The sequence below is a fragment of the Eutrigla gurnardus genome, assembly GCF_963514095.1.
Source record: "Eutrigla gurnardus genome assembly, chromosome: 5".
Taxonomy (NCBI): domain Eukaryota; kingdom Metazoa; phylum Chordata; class Actinopteri; order Perciformes; family Triglidae; genus Eutrigla; species Eutrigla gurnardus.
The window spans coordinates 28,757,726-28,779,563 of record NC_139919.1 but is presented as its reverse complement, the minus strand read 5'-3'; the positions used below and the strand labels follow the sequence as shown (position 1 = coordinate 28,779,563).

General features: G+C 44.3%; 2 protein-coding genes across 3 annotated transcripts in view; one reads left to right on the top strand and one right to left on the bottom strand.

The window, feature by feature from the left end:
* Window positions 1-10,906, bottom strand: part of nrg2b (neuregulin 2b) — a 42,166-nt gene extending 31,260 nt beyond the window's left edge. For both annotated transcript variants that reach the window (XM_084010297.1, XM_084010298.1), the window contains exon 1: window positions 10,370-10,906. In XM_084010297.1, the coding sequence (XP_083866423.1) occupies window positions 10,370-10,781 (412 nt within the window). In that variant the 5' untranslated portion in view covers window positions 10,782-10,906. The remainder of the gene's footprint in view (window positions 1-10,369) is intronic.
* A 3,743-nt stretch (window positions 10,907-14,649) lies between these two features.
* purab (purine-rich element binding protein Ab) lies at window positions 14,650-20,958 on the top strand. The gene is made up of 2 exons (XM_084009182.1): window positions 14,650-15,873; window positions 20,680-20,958. The coding sequence occupies exon 1, from the start codon at window positions 14,723-14,725 to the stop codon at window positions 15,569-15,571; it is 849 nt and encodes a 282-aa protein (XP_083865308.1). The 5' UTR covers window positions 14,650-14,722; the 3' UTR covers window positions 15,572-15,873; window positions 20,680-20,958.
* The last annotated feature ends 880 nt before the right edge of the window (window positions 20,959-21,838 follow it).

Sequence of the window (21,838 nt, the reverse complement as noted above, 5' to 3'; positions counted from 1 at the left end):
ACGAATATGGTATCAATATCCGCCGTTACGCAGATGACACACATCTCTACATCTCTCCTCCCTTGAATATCAGAGGACGGTTGACGACTTTTGCATTTTATGCTATCAGTCGATGGATCATGCCAAAATGTTTTACAGTTAAAGAAGGACAAAATAGAGATGATTACTAATGGGATTAAAAAAAAAGGCCATCAATAAGACCATCACTATTTCTCTCTCGCCACAACCGTCTGCCTATTTAAACGAAACTTGGGTTGCAAGGATCCTTTCCAAAAAACAAAATTATTGCACATAGTGACCTAACCTAAACCCCCATTAGCTGGGAGCGTACGAATGTATTTAAGGTGCGGAGATCTCATAAATCAGTCAGTCAATCATGCAGGTTGATAACAAACCCCCAGGTCAGTCAAACTAGTTTGTAAGAGAAAACAAACAGCAGAAACTGCAAACAAACCTGGTCATCGGATATTAGCAACCTCTACTTCGGTTTTTACTTCCAAATAAAGTAGAAGTAAATGTAGCGCAGCTAGCAGCTTTGTTCATCATGTTTTGTGATTTTATTGACTGTTTTCTCATCTTAACCGGCCGTAAGTAATCAACAACTGCTTTAAGTTTGGACTCTTCTTTCTGCTACAGATTAGGAATTGTTCCTCTCATATCCATTGCATTCCTGAGAACATATCTATTGCGTGAGGCTGCTTGCGGTGTTTTTGTATTCATTCAATCGAACATTACAGCAGCGTTCGTTTGCCAGACACACCCGGCGGAGATCTGCACTCTGCTGAGTGCACTTTTCTAGTTAGATATGTATTCCGTATGCATTCAGAGATCTCAGCATTACATTGTGATAAACCATAGTTTGGTTTTTTCCTGTCCAGGGACGTTTGCCGTTTCGGCTCCACAGCTCAGGACTGAAGTTAAGTTCATACCCCCCCTGACCCTGCAACAACCTCGGCGTAGAAACAAGGGTGTGCACTTTTCTTACAGCTTTGATTTGAAGGTAGAGATGTACAGTAGTGACAGCCTAAGTGACAGCCTACTGAATAATTTGAGCCATGTTTGCCGGTCTCTCTCTCCCAAAATGGACACAAGACATTCAGATCTGAATCAGCTTATTGTTTCACAATCATTTTCTCTTCAGAAGGCCGGGACTGCTTTCCCTTAACGTGTAGCTGCAAACATGTCGAAGCTCATTCGTCTGGAATATAAACTTATGGGTTGAGATTGACGTACGTAACAAAATAAAGCTTTTCACAAAAAGCACATAAGCACAAGGAGGCACCATGATTTGCTGGAGAAGAAGAAAGAAGTTCTGGCAGGTAATGACGATAATGTAATTTTGGGAAATTAATGTTAAGTATATGTACCGGTTTGCCAACTTTGCCTCTATCAGAGCTATGAAGAAGACAAGTGGACCTTCTCTGATCATGTACTCTGAATGTGGGTTCTTTCATGGACATATAATGTTGTTTAAGAGGCTCATCTGACGGTAAATGCTTTATTCATACTTGTGTTTGACTTTTCTTAATTTTCTATTGAGGTAGAAATGCCTCTATATGACACCAAATCTTGAGTCCAGCCTCTTGGCCTTTTGTTTGACTGGCACTGATGCTCACTGAAGTCCCACTGGCATTTCCATATCCACTCAAGTGAACTTCCTGCACTGACAAAGGTTGTTTTTATAGAGAATTAAATCTGCACTTGGCAACTTTGCTTGTTGGCAGCACCAAATAACAGTATAAGTGAAGTTGATTTCTCAGAAAGCCTGTAATGTAACGATCACTGGGTGCTCCTCTTTCAGCCGGTCGGCGGGCGATGTTTCATACCAAAGAAGCAACAAAAGATGTATTACAAGCCAGAGTCTGACTTTCACTGGACAGGGTGCATATTTACTGCTGCTGAAGAGACGGTATCTCACTTTTAAAGTCGAGCTGAAATGAAAAATGCCACTCTTTTTAAATCACATCCTATAGTATGCACCTTTTTAACAATATAAATTATTTTTAAAATGGTCGTTTCTTCGTATCAGCTGGTACCAACCAATCAAAACCAAAAGTTTACTGACAAAGAGCTCAAGAAGGTCGTGAACTAATCTTTTAAATGCTCATATTAAATTTGAGATTTCTTTATTACACTAACTCTGTCGTTTTTTCCCCCGCATGCAAGTAAATTGTCACTTTTACACGGCAGCTAAATAATATGTTTCTGTACGCTTTAACACATCGATGGTTTGTTTTGCTGATGGCTATTAAATTACATGCATTAAACAAGAAAAGCCTTTTGATTAGAATAGCAACAGAATTTCATTTCTGCTAAGGGATATTATCTTAACTTTCCCTTAGGTTGCTGTTTTGGTCAAATTACTTTGGACTAACTGTGAAGGATTCAGTGCTCTTATTAGAGATGATGGTTTTGCACCCGCTGTGCATCTCCACTTCTACAGTGTTTTATTTATGTGTACATCTCGGTGCAGATACGAGTTGAAGCAAAATCAAACTGAGGAATTGTTGGAAATTGCAGCATACAGTAATTGCCCAAATCAAAAAACATAAAACTTTAATATCTCGGCAACCAACTGATAATGGAAGCTGAAATATTATTGCCAACATCTTCTCAAAAGGAAATAAAGATCCCCTAATTGTTAAAAGCAGATATGTTGCTCCCATAGAAGCACATGATTAAAAAAACACATAGTACACAGAGTATCTATCTACCAGAAGCTTATAATAGTTCAGAGATAATATCTAGCGAGGCAGAGGAGGACATCGGGAAGACAGATGAAGATACTCCACCTGTCAGCATCAAAGATCGCCACAACAAAGAGAGATAAAGATAGCCCACGCCTTTCTGAGCCCCAGATAGCCTGATATAGAACCAAAGGGATGCTTTAACCCTTTTCTTTCCCAACTAAATCACAAATCTGTTTCAGGGAAACTATTCCTTCATGTTGACGTGGAAGCACAGCTGCCTTGCTCATAAGCACCGTGGACGTGAGCTGCTCATGAAGCTTTACCCGGAGTGACAGTTGAAAATGCCATCTTACAACTTCATGAATATCAGGCGTTCGCTGACTGCATGCCAACCGCCTTACAGTCAGGCACAGCAGGGCTACTCACGGAGAAGAACGCCAGAAATCTTTTTTTTTTAAATGGCTTTTCAAGAAAACACTCAGATGACTCAGATTTTATCCAAACGGTGGCAAAAACCTGTCATTTTTCTTAAAAATGTTATATCTGGAATACCAACTGACAAGCTCACCGCACAAACATTTCTAATTATTCAACTCTGGGGTTTGATGCTAATCTGATGCAGCCGTGAAATAATCTGAGCATAGAGAGAGAGAGAGAGAGAGAGAGAGAGAGAGAGAGAGAGAGAGAGAGAGAGAGAGCATCATCTGAATCCAACCGGTCTGGAACAACCACTTTGCTGATGCAGGGAGGGTGTGTGCAGCGGCAGCAGCCGCATTAGTGTGTGGGTGGTGTGTGCGGTATATCTGCATGCATGTGCTTGTGAGTGTGTCAGTGTGTGTGTGTGTGTGTGTGTGTGTGTGTGTGTGTGTGTGTTACACAAAGACCTCTCTCATTCACAAACTGAGCCATGTGGCGTTGGGCTGGTCCCCTTAAGAGGCATGTGTCAGAGTTTTTCTACTAAAGCTGACTGCTGGAAAAGGTGAGTGCTGATACATTATTCACAAGCAAAGACACACACACACACACACACACACACACACACACACCACACACACACACACACACACTCTCTACATATCTGAAGGACATGTATATATGACTTAGGCAGGCGTGAGTGTTCAGAAAAGTGTGTGAATGCACACACCGACAAGTTGATCAGTATGATATATAAATGATCGAAAACGTGGTATACACATATTTATACACACACACACACACACACACACACACACACACACACACACACAGCAGAGGGGAGAAATCCTCAGCCTTCTGTTATTCAGTGTGCATAATTTATAGCAGCCCCAGATCTCCCTGCTAATGACAGCATGCTGGGGCATCTGCAGCACAGCAGCAACAGCAACAGCTAACTGGCATGGCTCTGTGTGTGTGTGTGTGTGTGTGTGTGTGTGTGTGTGTGTGTGTGTGTGTGTGTGTGTGTGTGTGTGTGTGTGTGTGGAGGTATAATGCTCTATTGAGACAAGGACAGTGAGAGACAGAAGAGGAAAAAGACACACAGAGGGTGTCTGAAATAGACACAGATAACACAACAAAGAGAGGAAAAGGGATGAGACAGACGAGTGACACACACACACACACACACACACACACACACACACACACACACACACACACACACACACACACACTTGTCACCCATTCAACCAGTGAACCTCCTTGCATGTGCATACATATTCATTTTCCCTAAAGTATAGTTCCCAACACAAACAGCAGCGTGAGGACTCTGAAACGACTCCACACTAATAGAGACAACCGTTCGCCGCAGACCTGTAGGTGTTAGAACTAAAAGGAAGCCGTAACGAGAGCTCGGATTCTTTTTTAACGACTTGTTCAAGGGTGTGGCCTTGGATACGGCTTCCTGTTGCAGGGATTGTTTTGACATGCTGCGCCAGAGCACACAAAAAAAGAAGCTCCTAATTCTGGGATTTGGAGATCAATGCCACAGCGGTTCTGCCCTCCAGCTGCTACACACACACACACACACACACACACACACACACACACACACACACACACACACACACACACACACACACACTCTCTCTCTCTGACGTGGGAGCTGGGAGGCTGCGGTGCACGTTTAGCCTGCTGGTGCGTCAGCGTGCAGCCAACATGGCCTCTGATGTACGCACGCTAATCTGCAATTACACTTTGTTCACACGTTTGATACCACTTACACATAATTATACATATCTGCCATGCACACACACCTACATGCACACACACCTACATGCACACACACCTACATGCACACACACCTACATGCACACATGTTCCAGTTTAGCCGTCAATTTGGTTGATCCTTTGAGTGTTTGAGTGTGTTTAATAATAAATTATATATTCTGTTTCTGACAGTGGGATGAGGACATTGACACCAGTCTCAAGTGTAAAAGTAAGTATCTTTTAAGACATTACGATACCACTAAAGTATATTACTATACTGTCAGATACAGGGTTGGAGCTGCCGCGGCAGTGGGCCAATCACACGTCGCATTAAATCAAAGAACGCTCGCAGTGATTGGCTGCGGCAAAAACCATACAAGCAAGTTAGTAGTTCTTCTTTTTCAGATCTGGATACGAAAAAAGGAGCAAATGCAGGAATCATTTGATGATTCTTGGTTCTGGATTATTTTTGGTCAATACCTTAAAGGTGTCACGTTAAGATGCCATGTACAGTCGGGGAATATAGGGTTTAGTTTTTGTAGTAGAAGTAAAAGTTCAAACCTCAAGTAACTTCCCCCAAAACCACAAAATGTAGTTTTTAGATCTAGTACAGACATTCTAACTCAAGTACGAGATACTTAGAAGTACTGATTCAACTTCTTCACTCAAGTAGAAGTAAAAAAGTACAGGCCCTGATATGTACTCCAAGTATTAAGTTAAAACATCCCTATGAAGAACATTTCTACTGGCTGTTTTTTTGCAAATCTGAATCTCGCGTCATATTCATAAAAACAATAATTCCCCTCAAATGCATTCAAACAAGAGTAACAAGCCTGTTTTGAAAATGTGAGTGAAAAGTACAGATATTTGTGTTAAAATGTAAGGAATCAAAGTAAAAAAAGTTGTCAGAAAAATAAATAATCAAATTTTACTTACAGTACAGTAAATACAAGTACAGTAACAAAGTATTTTTACTTTGTTATTTCCCTACTAATGATGGATCTTGATGAAAAAAAAATCATGTTCCTGTAATGAGAATACAGAAACAGATTATTTTACACTGCGGTAATATATAGAAAAGCAGTAATTTCATTTTCAGACGTTTTCGAGGTACGTTAGAGTATCCCTGAACTTTTACATTTAGATATACGAATTACTGTGGCTTTTTCTTTTATAATTTCTCTCTCTCCTCCTCCCCCCCCTCCTCCTCCTCCTCCTCTGTGTGGCTGACTGACAGCAGGGCAGGCAGAAGCTGAACCACACACTTCAGCTACAGTCAGCTACAGCGTGAGGAGGGGGGAGGGGGGGATGAAAGTTGAGGTATGCAGCACTATGAACAGCGTCAGTGACAGGAGCATGTTTGGGCATCAGATAAAGCTATTTTAGGAGGGAGCTTGTCAATGGGATTCAAAAGGCCCGCCAGCAGCAATGATCAGAGAAGACCTACATTACACTCTGGACTGTCTGGGAGCTGAGATAGGAGGGGTTTTGTGCTTTTAAAGAGGGGAGGGTGAAACCAGAGAGTATAAGTGAGGTTCCACATCCCCGCTATAAAGATCTCCTCCTGTAGCCTCGGATCCTTCGTTAGCTTGTACTCCCATCTTTCACGTCTCAGTTCTAAGATCAGATCTGCTGTTTTGCCTGATCATGCTGGATTCTGTGTGTTGGTCAGAAATTTGGGTTTTGGGGATGGAGGTTAAACAAAAAGAGAAAAATCGGACTCGTAATAACACAACTTAATAATAAAAAGCATAGCAACTCGTCAGACAGGCCTGTAGTCCAGAAACATAGCAACCCAGCGGGAAAATGAAGCTATAGCGGCGCCTCTTATGTTGTTTTTATGCTAACTTACATGATTGTTTTGCATTTCTTTCATTTTGTAAAACTGTTGAAAAGGAAACGCTGCATTTAGGCTTTATTTTTCACCAGAATTGTGTTACTTTTATGTTCACCGTAGCTTTCTGCTAAATCTTTTAACGTCTGCACTGTTTTTTTATTATTATGTTCTTATTCTCCTTGTCTAATGCATTTTAATTTTGCCTTTATTTTCTTTTAATTCTCCCATTTTTTCACTTTATTGACATGTTATGATGTGAAGTACTTTGAGTCTACCTTGTGTATGAAAGGTGCTCTACATTTAAAGTTGCCTTGCCTTATATGGTGATGGTATTGCAGGATCTCGTCTTTACGTTCGGCCCTCTTGTGTCTACGGTTTTGATCGTATACACCAGGGTAAGGTGTGTAATAAAGTCTGACAAGTTTGTTGAGCCTCGTCCCTCGTAAGTAATTGTGCCGGCACCAAACCAGCTGCAGTGTTCCCGTTCATTACGGGAATGTAGAGCTGCATCCTCGCCGCTCCCTTTCGCCGCCATTTCACACCAAACGCTCTCTTCTGTCGGGTTCAAAGTGGGCGAGACTCAAATCAAGTCAAAGAAAAGCACAGGAGCGATCAATTAAACACATACATTTAATAATAAGTAAAACCCAGACCCATTTCCTCCTTGAAGGAAAATACATGTTATATTTATTTATATCATCTTATTCATTTTACGTTATTTTATGATCACATTTGCTTTAATGTGCTTTGAATTAAATCAAAAATAATTGAATCAGCTAAATCAATTGAGCAGCTCATCACAGCAGCTCTTTTTTTGTGATATAAGATGTCACATCAGCTTTTTCTGTGGCGATTTTAAGGTCAAAAGGTCAAAGTGAGAAATATACGTCACTTGTTTTATATAATGCTGTTGAAGAAATGTGGTCAGGACAGTTTAAGACTTGTTATTAAAGCATTCACATTGTTAAATGGATTGAAACTGACTCTGAAGCTGTTTGAAATGAGCTACTTCTATCAAACGTGCATCTTCTTCATGAGTCATTATTCCTCGTTCACATCACACGACTTCAGCCCTGATTTTCTGCTTCCAGACGGCAAATCGATGCTATTTTGTGAACATTCATCCACTTTGGAGCTGAATCAGTCTGACATCTTGGATATATCCTTCAAACATGAACATCATAGCTTCTTGAACACAGAACTGTATAAAACTGTCTTTAAAAATGTACATTTACATTTTTACACACGTTTTTACAGTAAATCACTGAAAACATGATTGTAACTACAAGAAGAAATCAGATTATAACCGTGTTGATATTATTTAAAGAGGGGTGTGTGTGGAAGAGGGCGTTCCAACAGCTCGGCCGTGATTGGCTGGGTGCGTTTTAGACGAGGTTTGGGATTGGTTGCACACAGCGTGTGTGTGTGTGTGTGTGTGTGTGTGTGCTGACACACCCCTTCACCCCAGCCCATCTTTAAGCTGCAGTCACTTTTGTTTCAATGAAATTACTTTTTCTCCTCCAGTCTCCTTCTCGTGCACATTTCCAGTCTGATCCATGGCCAAAGGTCGTAGATCACCGACCGGCCTGACATCACACTGCATCCAGCCAATGAAACGTGTCAGTGTAGCCAGTGAGGGGGGGGAGGGTCATTTTATCATACTTTACTAAAACGTTGTGTTTGATACGACAAAGCTGCATTTGTGCTGCAAAGAGAGTCGTAATGTTTGAATATCTGCGAGGGTTACTGGCCACCGATAACGATGTGTTCAGGGACTATTTTCCGTGCGTGGATTTTGTATTTTTCTCAGATGAATCCAGTCACTCGTAGGAACGAAAACAAAAGGCAACAAAACATTTGTGCTCTTACGTTGCTGTGGACCTTCAGAAGCGTCTGGTTGCCACCGTGTAGCCACACACTCCGCAGTGTCTAATTAGGTTGTGTTTCTCCCTGTATCTATGGCCTGTTTTATGTGTGTGTGTGTGTGTGTGTGTGTGTGTGTGTGTGGGGGGTGAATCAGCTCTTAAGTGGGTATCTCCTCTCCTGAGCTCATCCCTGCCTGGAAAATGTGTTTCAGACGGGAAGCCTGATTGCAATAGCACCGTCATAAATAAATGACCGGATAATTTTAGCATGTCGCCGAGGTAAAAATAGAAACATCACGTTGTTAAATCTCAAACGTCGGATGAACCCTTTTGTTAAGACTTCTGAGAGACCGAGGAGTTAACGCTTTACAGGCACCGGCGGCTTTGCGTAGAAATTATGTCGATTCTGGATTTTTTTTTTGTAGGAAGAACTTAAAAACTGGAGTTTTTGCGTAGACGTGGTTTTAAAAAGGTTGAGTTCTCATATTTACATAACTGAAATGTAGAATAGTCTACATTGGAGAAATGTGTGACTCTTCCACGTCTATAAGATCTCATCGGCCTCTCTTCTGTTGAAGTTGCTTCCTGTCTGTCTTTTACCACGTTTGCCACAAGATGATTTAACACTAACTGACACAAACTGTAGTTACAATGCTTATAAATGTACTTTAAATCCTGAAAAAGCAGGAGTTATTGGTGGAGTCAGCGTTGGAGATCTGAGAGGCTTTGCAACTAGCAGACTGAATGACACACAACAGACAAGATCACATGCTTACGAGCTCGGTTTCTGTATTATTAGAGCTGAGGATCTGACCCTGATTCTGAACCTTTGAAAATGAAAATGGGGCCATTTTTTTCCCTTTTTCTCCCCATCGGAGAGAAAACGAAGTGAGAGAAAAATGAGAAAGGAAAAAAGCACACGAGCCTCATCTTCATCAAGGCCTTCAGATTGTTTCTAAAAACTTAAAACAAGAGTTTCTTGGATGCTGCACGTAGTTTTAGTCGCTTTTCACAAAAACAGTTATTGTATAGCTGCTGTTTTTTTAGGGTGTACTGCAAGAAAGGAAAAGAAAAACATAATTTGATGCCCAGGGTGGAAACTTGCAACAAGTTGAGAGAGAGATAGGAGCGGTTATCACCGACACACAGGCTGTCACTGCAGTCGACCCGCCACCGTCTCATACAGGAAACCACGGCCACACGTTTGATATCGGCTGTAACTATGCAAAGTTTGGAAAAAGGTTTAGGGTCCCCCGAGTCCCATCACATGTTCTACCTGCCACACACACACACACACACACACACACACACACACACACACACACACACACACACACACACACACACACACACACACACACTGCTTCACTGTAAGGCAGATCAGGCTTCAATGAAAGCTGAAGTTTCAGTATCTTCTGAGGAACCTGCGGTTTGGGGCTTAACCCGGGTTTAACTCGGGTTTAACTCTCTCTCTCTCTCTCACACACACACACACACACACACACACACACACACGCAACCACGCACGCACGCGTCATGCTTCCCGTTTCATTATGGGTGACCGGGTTACAGAGGATTGAAGTGTCAATCGGCTCGCGCACGCTGCCACACTATATAGACTACACACGTGCACGCGCAACCGGAGAGCGGCGACTGTCTCCTTTACATCGCCATGGCAGCTCCAGTGGCCCTTATAGTGCGGTGTGAGTGTATGGCAGGTATAAGAAGGGGGAGGTGGGGAGGCAAGGGAAGGGAAGGGGGGGAGAGAGGAGGGAAAAAAGCCTTAAACTTACCGCAGTCCTCGCACAACACTCTCTCCACATCCTTCTTCAGCTCCGGCTCGCTGGCGTCCACAGGGGCGTACGATGCCTTGAATACCATGTCCTCAGCGGTGGGGTCCATGAAAAAGATATATCTGTGGTCCTTCTCCACTGTGGTGCACGGGGCCTCGGAACCGAAGTCCCCGACGGTCACGAGCTGCTCCCTCTCGAGGCCGCCGCTGTTGACGGGCCACACGTCCAGCACTTTGACATTCACACTGTAGGGCTCCCGGGAGGAGACGTTCTCCGGGGAGGAGCGCACCTCGCCCTCGATGACCACGGCGGACAGGTACGCCTGGTCCTGCAGGGAGTTGAGACTCGGGGCGTAACAGGCGAAGGAGACCCCGATGACCAGCATGGAGAAATGCACTGGATCAAGCCTCATGCCGTCAGCCTGTGCTGTGCTGCAGTGCTGCTGGGCGGCGGAGCGAGCTGGAAGAGAGAGACGGCGGCGAACGGGCTCCGGCAGAGCAGGCAGGGCAGAGCGGCAGACCTTGTGGAAGTGTCCATGCCATCTGTGTCTGCCGCTGCTTTCCCCATACGGCTGCTGGCCTCGGATGGGGGGGACACACCAGCCTAGGAACCGGAAACGGCCCGCTTCTGCATGCTTAAAAATGTGATTGCTGCATTCTCCTTCACCAACCACCCTCCCCCTCTTATCTCCCCTTTTTCCTGAAAGGCAAAACAAGACTCGTAAATTAGCCTCCTCTCGAATCCAGGGCTGAAACCTCTCTCTCTCTCTCTCGTCCTCTCTCTCCCTCTCTCTCTCTCCCTCTCTCTCTCCAGCTAATAGGCTAGCATCGCATGGGTGGGCGCATTGCCTCTCCGGAATGAAAAAAAAAAAAAATCAGCTTGCGCGTACAGGGGGGGAATCACAAGAAACGATACGCACTCCACGCACACGCAAGGTCGGCTCCTACATCCACGTATCTCGATGGTCAAAAGAGTCCCAGCAACATTAACAAAACATACAAAAAGAAGAAACAGAGAGAATGAAAACCCGGAGAAGGAAAAGAGGATGAGATAGCGGCGGTTATCCGGTGAGGCGATGCAACAGTAGCGCGCACCCTCCAGCCGCGTCCCCTGCGCCCCTCATCAAAAAACGCGAGCGGCTTACGTGAGCAAACATCACCTAGCCCCCCCACCCCCCCCACCCCACCCACCCCCCGGTCACTGGCGTCGGCTCGCCACGTCCTGCAGCGCAACCCTAATGATGACCCGGGCAGCCGCCGACCCAACCGGCGCGTGACCCATGCCGGTCAACTGTGTTAAACCCTCTCTGCGGGTGGGCGCGAGGAAATCAGGAAAAACCACGCACGCAGTGCACAGACACGAGAGTGTACGTCTGTAAGCCAAGCCCCGTGCACGGCGAACCACCGTGTTGGATCTCCGGTACGGAGAGAGAGAGAGAGAGAGAGAGAGAGAGAGAGAGAGAGAGAGAGAGAGAGGGAGAGAGAGAGGGCTATAGGCGACTACTACACACACACACACTGCGGATAGCTGTTGCGATGACTAACGCTGCGAAATTCTCTCAATGGATTCGTCGGCATGGCGAAGGCGAGCTCGGAGTTGCGAGACTTTTTAGCAACATGACAACATAATGTCATAATGCCCCTCCCCCCCCCAAAAAACCTGACATTCTCCACGCTAGTATGCGAGTTCACTGATGTTTGAACAGTTTAACGATTCAACAGGTGGAGGGGGCGTCAGTTACCCCCAACAAGGGGGAGACGTTCTCCTTTTTTTTGCCAATCCTGCTCAGCTACAGCTAATAAGCCACTTTTTTCATTGAATGCATCTCCACCAATGAAAACACAGCTTTACACGATATGCTGAGGTTTTTTTTTATGGTGACCACAAGTATCCCCTCCTCCCTCCACAGCAAACCAGTCCCTGCCTCCATCTCTGTATCCATCAATCAAGCCATTCATAAGATTTTTTTTGCTTTCCCCCCTCCCCGTCCTGAGCCGGCTTCGCCCTTCGATAGAGGTCAGAAAGCCTTTTCATTGTCCGTTGCTGAGGAATGGATGAAATGTGTCATGCAGGGGACACTTGACTTGATTTTTCCTTCTCCAGGTGACCGAGATGGGAAGAGATAAATGTATGAGAGGCCCATTTCATCACCAGCAGGGTCACATCGTGAACCGGGCTCTGTCCGTGGTGCTGAAAGGCTGTATGGATCCGCATTCACCGTAACACGTTAACCTATAAGATCCAGAAGTTCACGAGGAATTTAAAAGCAGCAGTTTTAGTGATAAACAATATTAAAACATGCAGGTCGTCTGATGGTTCCACATTACTGGGATTTTGCTTCTCCAGTTCAGAGATCAGCACCATTTGAAGAGGGAGCCCCCTTCAGAGTCTGTGATCCGTCCAGTGACCCCCCCCCCCCTTCCTCTCCGCCCACTGCCCACCCATTCACCGATCCGTCTCTCCTCCCTTCATTCAACCACTCACGCTCATTAGAAACCCCCCCTTCAGAGACCTCGCACGTCATTTAAGAATTTCCAAATTAGCTTTCAGAGCAAGTTTGTCGACAAAAGTGAACGGGGAGTAAAACTATGGTTTTTAGAGGGGCTGTTTTTTTTTTTGGTTATTCAACCAGCATTTCTGCAGGGCGTCGATGAGGTCACGTGGATTGTAGAATAAGTCTTTGCACACACTTGCCCCAGATTTCCTCTCACTCATTTTCTACATCATGAGCAAATTCAAATCCCATCTGTTTTTAAATCGTCCGCTGTCCATGGTTCTGAAAACACTGACTTCACCGCTCAAACCACTAGTTTGGAAGCCAAAAAAGCAGATTTAATATTAAATAATGCATTGAATTTCATAAATTCACATGCCTTTTTTTAAGTGAGTTACTCCAGCTGTCGAGTATTAAATTGAAATATGATTGGATGCGTGTTAACACCACCTTCTTTCACCAGCTCAGACGGATCTTACCTGAAGGGATGCAAACTTCTCTGTATAAAACATAAATTGTCTAAAGCACTATAATTTAAATTGCAGTTTAATTCTAAAATTGGCAACACGTTTAGGTGGCTCTCTTCCTCATCTGCATATTAAATGTACGTGAAACGATTTGAACACTTGGCTTTTGGCCACGTCCCACTGGTGAACCCTTTCAAAGCTATCGAACAAGCCGGTCCAATCATAGGGTTATGTTTCATGTATCCCCCCCCCTCCCCTCCCTCAGACTCTAACACTCATCTACTGTTCATTCAGAAATGTTCTCTTTGCTTTCGTCTGTCTCCTTTCGACAGCATCCGGGTTCGCTGTCCGTGGTGCTGAAACCAAATAGACCCCCAATAATCCCCCAGGTATGACTTTTTCTCCTGTCCTTTTATAACTTTCTTTTAAAGAGAGGATATGACAGGTGTGCCCTTTATGTACTTTGATGTTATCTAGCTATCATCCATCCATCCATATATCTGTTTGTCTATCTATCTATCTATCTATCTATCTATCTATCTATCTATCTATCTATCTATCTATCTATCTATCTATCTATCTATCTATCTATCTATCTGTCTGTCTGTCTGTCTGTCTATCTGTCTGTCTGTCTGTCTATCATCCATCCATCTATCTATCTATCTATCTATCTATCTATCTATCTGTCTGTCTGTCTGTCTGTCTGTCTGTCTATCTGTCTGTCTGTCTGTCTATCATCCATCCATCCATCTATCTATCTATCTATCTATCTATCTATCTATCTATCTATCTATCTATCTATCTATCTATCTATCTATCTATCTATCTATCTGTCTGTCTGTCTGTCTGTCTATCTGTCTGTCTATCTATCCATCTATATATTTATCTATCTATCTATCCATCTATCTATCTATCTATATATTTATCTATCTATCTATCTATCTATCTATCTATCTATCTATCATCCATCCATCTATATATTTATCTATCTATCTATCTATCTATCTATCTATCTATCTATCTATCTATCTATCTATCTATCTATCTATCTATCTATCATCCATCCATATATCTATATATCTATCTGTTGGTGCTGCAGTGTTTTAGGCTCACATGGGCGGGGGTTATCTTCCCGTTGCAACCGTCGAGCTACACTGAAGGCTGAAGAGAGATTTCTGTTAAACAGCGCTAGTGTCTTGAACGCAGCCCGCTCTGAGTACTACAGGATTACACCAACTACAGTTACTTTCATTTTTCCCCTTCTCTCCCTCCTCTCTCTCAGCCTCTCCTCTCCTCTCGTCTCGCGATAGAGCGGCGGAGTGGTTTGACGGGCAGTCGAGGTTGCAGCAGGCAGAGGGAGACGGTGGAAGGTAAAGCAAGGGAGGCAGCATCATGGCGGACAGAGACAGTGGCAGTGACCACGGAGGGCCCACCGCGGGGCCCGGCTCGCTGCCTCCGGGCGCGATGGGCGCCATGTCCCGGCTGCAGCACGACACCGAGGAGCTCGCCTCGAAGCGCGTCGACATCCAGAACAAGCGCTTCTACCTCGACGTGAAGCAGAATGTTAAAGGCCGCTTCCTAAAGATAGCCGAGGTCGGCGCTGGGGGAAACAAGAGCCGCCTCACTCTCTCCATGTCGGTCGCCGTGGAGTTCCGCGATTACCTCGGGGACTTTATCGAACATTACGCCCAGCTGGGCCCGACCAACCCGGACATAGTGCAGGATGAGCCGCGGCGGGCGCTCAAGAGCGAATTCCTGGTGCGGGAGAATCGGAAATATTACATGGATCTGAAAGAGAACCAGAGGGGGCGGTTCCTAAGGATCCGGCAGACCGTTAATCGGGGGCCCGGATTGGGAAGCGCACAAGGCCAGACCATCGCGTTGCCGGCGCAGGGTCTCATCGAGTTCCGCGACGCGCTCGCCAAACTCATCGACGACTACGGCGTGGACGAGGAGCCGGCGGAGCTGCCGGAGGGCACCTCGCTCACCGTCGACAACAAGCGCTTCTTCTTCGACGTGGGCTCCAACAAGTACGGGGTCTTCATGCGGGTCAGCGAGGTGAAGCCCACGTACCGGAACTCCATCACGGTTCCGTGCAAAGTGTGGTCCAAATTCGGCAACACCTTCTGTAAATACGCGGAGGAGATGCGGAAGATCCAGGAGAGGAGTAGAGAGAAGCGGGCCGCCGAACTGCTACCCGAGGGCCCGCTCGGCGGCGCGGACGACGGCGACGACGACTGACGCGGATGGTTTTTCTTTTGTGTGTTTGTTTCCAGACGTGAAGATAATAAAAAGACAGCAACTCTTGAGAGGGAAGAAAACAACAACAACAACAACAACAACAACAACAACAACAACAACAACAACAACAACCCCGAGACTTTAAACTGTATAATAAGAAAGAGAATCTCCAAGGGAATCACCCCACGCACACAACCTCCACAGACATGGCAGCACCTCTGCTGTCTCCTCGCTCATTTTACTGGATGTCACCCCACTTACCACCCATGTAACAGTAAGCCGCTGCTATCAAGGATTGAACTGTAAGATATGAACTGTTTCCTACTTGATTTAAATGACAATGAACAGAGTGTTTATATCTCTATCAAAAACGACAGATTTTGCACACATCAAAGCTATTTCGAAAAGAAAAAACAATGTTTAAATGTTTTCAAACTGGTAATATACTAAGATTTAATCAAAAAGTAAAAAAAAGTTTATTATATGAAATGATCATGTAGAAGGAATATTTGACATCAGCACAAAGAGACTATATTACGGACTTTATGAAACCAAAATCTGATACCAGATGTATAGTTTATTATAAAAAAAAAGGTACGCAGAATTAATATGAAAGCGCTCTAAATAAAAAGTGTATGAATTGCAGAACGCAGCACTACAGGCCTGTAAACACCTGTCAGCATGTGTGTAGGCTCATGTTTGGAAAAAGAAGTTTGGCGAAGGTCTTTAAATTTGACCTGAAACGTATAAAAGGCTGACGAGAACATTTCCATCACGCCATTATGGAAAAGTTGGGACTCAAACATGAATAGCCTATTTTGTGCGCCTCAAACAAATGGGATAAATCTATCTCTGAGCTACTATATTGAATATCAACCCTCTTGCACCATGTCCATATAAACTTAAATGAAAAAAAGTGCTAACTTAGATGTACTAATTATGATTTTGTGAATCAGCTGTAAAGAAAAAAAAATCCTTATTAAGATACCCACGTTTTCTGTGGGTTAAGTTTTTTTTCTTTGTTATTTCATTTGTTTTGTTTTTTTTCCTTTGGGGGGGGGGTGGGAGGGTGGGGGATGCAAAAGGATAAAAAAAAAGTAAAAAAAAAAAAAGTCCAGGAGCTTGAGGCGCCGAAACAAAACAAAAAAAGACGCGTCAGCGCCGCGCGTGGCGAGGCAACGCATCCTCTCTGACGTCATTATGACCCGTGCCTTATACGCTCCACTCGTTTACGTGTTCTCACGTAGATGGTCCGTGACCTCGACCGCTGTACGTTTTCATTTACGAGTGCTGTTAAGTAAGGCCGATTTCTATACTCACCAGGGCTGCGTTAGATCGCATTCCTCCGGCGGCGCATGGAGCGTGGGCCGGCGACACCGAGTTGATAGGCTGCTTGGGGAGGGGAGGCGGGGCAACGATGACAGTAGGCAGCAGGCCCCCTTTTCCAGAAACAGGATTCAGTGTTTTCGTGCCCAGAATCCCATAGCAACGCCCGTCGCCCTGGTGACCTCTCAGTAGAGTAGAGATGTGTCGGGAAGAAGTACCCAGGATGTACCACCAGGGGGCAGATTCATCGGGAAGATGGTTTTGCACACAGTATGCACCATGTTAGAAACAAACAGCAAAAACATCAACAGAAAACGACTAAATCAGGAGCGGCTGGATGAGGCTAGAGGTCAGAGGTGAGATGGATGCTGTTAAAGAGCCAGGCAGCAGCCGAGTGCAGTTCAGGGCCCGTCGGTGCAGGGCCAAGGCAGTATCTATCTCTTTATGGTGCTACAGCCCCTTGATCGCTCTTTAGGGGCCTCGCCACTCAGAATATGTCACTCTTGCATTATTATTATATCTTTTTTTTTCTCTTTCTCTTCCTCAAAAGTTATTTTTCTCCGCGTTATGTTGTCCAAAAACCACGTCAGGTTTTTTTTCTCCCTCCCGGGCAGAGAGGAAGCCACCGACTCGTGTAGGACATTTCATATTTAGTGTGCAATATTGTGTACGTGCCAATTGCGGCATTGTATCACGTGTATAGACTTATTAAAAAAGACGAAATAAATGTACAGGCTATGTGATCAGTAGATATTTGAAAAAGCATGACGATGAGGTTGATGCATTATATTTCCGAAATGTGAAGTCTTTCTTCTCAACGCACTTTGGTCAAAGTGCGGGAAAAAAAGTCAAAAATGAAAAAAAAAAAAAGTCAAGACTAGTAGTGAGATATTTTTCCTGTCATGTTCTGTAAACCAGTAGGATGCCTTGTCCGTCTATCAGTGCACGTAGACTAGTTCGGGTGTTTTACGCCCCCCCTCCCCCTCGCCCGTTGCTCCCTGACAACACCCTCATCCAACGACATCGACCCGCCTCGCCGTCGGCCTCTCTGCAGCCGCCCACACCGGGGCTGAGCAGGATCTCGGGGTTCTGGTCTCTGTTGGGGCCTCTTTGTGGCTTACTGGATGTTTGGAGTATTTGGAACGGTGTCTAGAACCACACAGGGCCTCCCCTCGTTACTAGCCAGGAAACTGCAAATGCAAACCCCCCCTCTCTTCGACAGGCGAACTACGATATTCTGCCCGTCTGCGTTTTCACAACGAGGATCACAATCCTCCTCTCTTACAGACTCTGATCTCAAGTCTGCCCCTCTTTTTTTCCCCTCAGCTCATGATTTGAAAGCGTGAAATAGTTCCCCCGGCTCATTTCCCGTGCAGCAGCAAGGAGGGCGAGTTAACTATCGATATGCTCCCAAGTGGTTAGGTCACCTATCGGCTTTATTTTAAAGCCGAGTTGGCCTGCGACGCGCCGACTGAGCCTCCGGTCACAAGCCGTGTCAGAGCGGCACGGCAACCAAGGTGGCATGTAGGGGAAGCACAGACTGTGTGGACTGCAGCTTTAAAAGGCTTCAGCTGGATAAAGGCTGCTAATGTAGTTACAGCCGGGGCCTGCCAGACATGTGGGATAGCTGAGGCTAGACAGAAGCAAGAGTTCATCTCGGCTGAAACCGTATTAGTAGGGAAAAAAAGGTTTGATTGGGTATGCCTGCGACAATAGGAATCCCATCTGTTCCACACAGATATATTTTGGATGAGGTTTGCCTCCGAGTGCTGGTGAAAGGCCTGATGAAGCCTGGCACCGCACTGTAGGGGCTTACCAGCAGCAGCCTAGCGTGACCTACTGACCCGGCTGACTGCAGATCCAGTTAGGACTTTTACTCTCCTGGAAGTCAAAGAGACTGAAACCCCCCATTATGGAGGTATCCACATTTCCCTCCCACTGCCCTGTAGCATATTAAAAAAGCTAATTTCCATTAAACACACATACGAGCCACCCTGTTTGCTAAGCGCACATCTGAGGTCAATGCGAGTTCATCTCCAGTTCAACGCGAGTCTGGACTCTGTCGTCATACACGATCATTTCCCCCCCAAAGTGTTCTAGCTTTAGCTTGATTGAATTCAGGCCTCCAGGAGGCTCGCGCTTCACCAAGACTGGAAATACAACACTTCCTTTCTCTCGCTCTATCTTTCTCTGATGGCCAAATATAAATGGAGAGCCGTTCACTCGGTGAAACGCACACATTTTTCCTTAAAGAGTTGAATAAATAAATGTTATTTTATTAGAGACTGTAAGCACTACCAGTGCTACCGGGTCACTTGTCCATTTTGCAGAGAAGGAAGGGGGCACTTGATTTTTTTTTGCTGTGATGGAATCAAAAATTCTCAAAAGTTTTACGAGAGCTCACCCAGCGTCGCAGCAAAACCTTCGATTGACCTTGCAGCCATGTTGTGCCCACGTTGCACAAGTCCTACGTTCTTTTCCGGGAATGCAAAATGGTTGGGCAGACGTGGACGCGGGTGACCGAGGCTGTCGTGTGTTGACGAGGGTGCTGTTCTGATTTAATATACAGCGGTAGCCATCGTAGCAATCCTTTATAATCATAATGTAATCTGCCTTTTGTCTGTTACTCGTGCATTTATGTCAAAAGAGCTTATATGTTGTTGCTCACACAACATTCCTTTTACGCATTTCAACAGAGAGAGAAGAAAGAAAAGAAAGTGCAGCGGTAGCTACTTGTTGCGTATCCTCGAAGGTCAGATTGCTATGATGGCTCCAGCTACTTGTTCCATCCCGACTTAGAAGAAGGGAGATTATTCATGTTTCAAACAGCAGAAATGTCCACGATTACCGACTGATGTTACGGACTGAACTTCCACGAGGCGTTCCAGACAACCAAAATCTGCTCTGTTCCCGGTGTGTTTGTGTTGTAGTCTTTCATTGGCCTCTTCAGAGTTCCCCCCCGGCCAATCGCAGCCTCTGGTCAAAGCCGAGCACTATATGACTCATCACAAACCGCCGACAGAGGAGCTCATTCAGCACGTCTTCTTCTTTTGCACCAGTAGCAGGGTCCACGTGCTTGCAGACTGTACAGGCTGCTGTTGTGTATCGTTACAGAGACGTTCTTCTCAAGTGGTCTGAAGATGTTGGGACATGGATCCTGGATTTTAAAGGGGTGGGGTCAATGCACAATGAACATATCCCATGTCACCGTTTGGTCTAAATCCCATTACCATCCCCCATATGAGATAATATGTTGTATCTTTCAAAAATATTTTATCCGTGGCGTGTGTGTACATATATATATGTATATATATATGTATGTATATGTATATATATATATATATATATATATATATATATATATATGGTTTGTTATATATGATGCTCCTCCTTTCAGAAAAATATAACATGTAAACAGGAAAAACATTGCTGTTTTTTTCCTTTGTATTTTATACTTACAGAAAGCATTGAATAAAAATGGATAAATACTTGCACTTTAGATATATTAAGAAAAATAAAAATCTGCATATTATTTTTGATAGGGATCTCACATTCAAAGGATATAAATTACAGGCTTTGTGACTATTGCTGGACAGAGATGTATTGAGTTCTACTTATTGAAGTATATTTTGTCTGTGTGTCAGAAGTTTACTAAAGTAAAAATTGCATGATAAAGTAGTGCTACACCGATATTGTTCTTTTTTTTAGTTGGTAAAAAAATGTCTGAAAACTGTGATAACAACCCTCTCGTATCATGTTTATCCTCTCCTCAACCCTTCTAGAATATTTCTTACAGAAATATGGCCTTTCCTGACTACATGACGATGGTGCTTACTTTGGCTTTGACATCGAGCTCATCCTATACATCTCAACATCATCATAACTCGCGTCCTCACACTTCATTACTTTCTGTTATGTACTCTCACTACCTTATTAAATTTCCGTTGATGGCAAAAAAAAGAAAAAGGGTGTGCTGTTTTGTACATTGCTGTTTGTTTTAATGTTGGGGGAGCCTTATTGTCTGAAAAATGACTAATCGCGCAATAAAAAGTCATTCCACACGTCCCTGTCTCCGCACAACTGTCTCAACACTACAGCCATCCATGTGTTTGTTGTATTATGGGCTCAATAAGTCAAATTAAACAGGACAACATTTAAATACACATTATCAGTCGAGCAAATATCGCAAATTGTTGAAATATCTATTCACATCTGGATGCTAACGACGACTGTTTTGATGCATATCTACAGGAACAGAATCGATTAATATAAGACCATCAATAAGTTATTAATGATTTAAGTTTATTCCTCACCTACAGTCGTTTGAATCCTCTGAGGAATCATCCCGCTGCCAGCTGTCCTCTGGAAGCTTCTTCATGAATCAAACTGCACAACAACAACAGGTGGAGAACATCAGAGGATGTAGGCAAAGATCAGATTTTAAACAGACGTCTGCTTCTTCACTCCCATGTGGAAATCGGAGATAAGCGTGCCAGACGGTTGCCACGGCGAGGAAAGACGACATGCTGTTGATGGGCGTTTTTTAAAACGAAGGGAGACTCCCGGGCTAACATCTCTACCCCCCTAAACACGCCATTTCACTTCACTGTGGTGTTAATGAAGCCTCCTCTGGAGTGTTCAAGGTGAGGATTTTTTACTTATTTATTTATTCTTGCATTAATTGCCAAACTAAATTAGACTCTTTCGCACAGCCGTGTCTAGGGCTACAATAAGGCCGGGGGCTTCATCCTGTTCTTGTACGCGTCCTGGGTTGGAACTAATGTTTACATTAGATTTGATTCAACTTTATTGTCACTAGCAGAGTACAGGTACAGAACCAATGAAATGCAGTTGATGTCCAACCAGAAAAGAGAAGCAGTTACATTCTAGACTTACACACAACTACTCTTGAACAGATTGGATGCTAAATCCAGTGTTTAA

Excerpts from the sequence above, each read along its gene's own strand:
- purab (XM_084009182.1), top strand. The coding sequence starts at position 14,723 with ATGGCGGACAGAGACAGTGGCAGTGACCACGGAGGGCCCACCGCGGGG.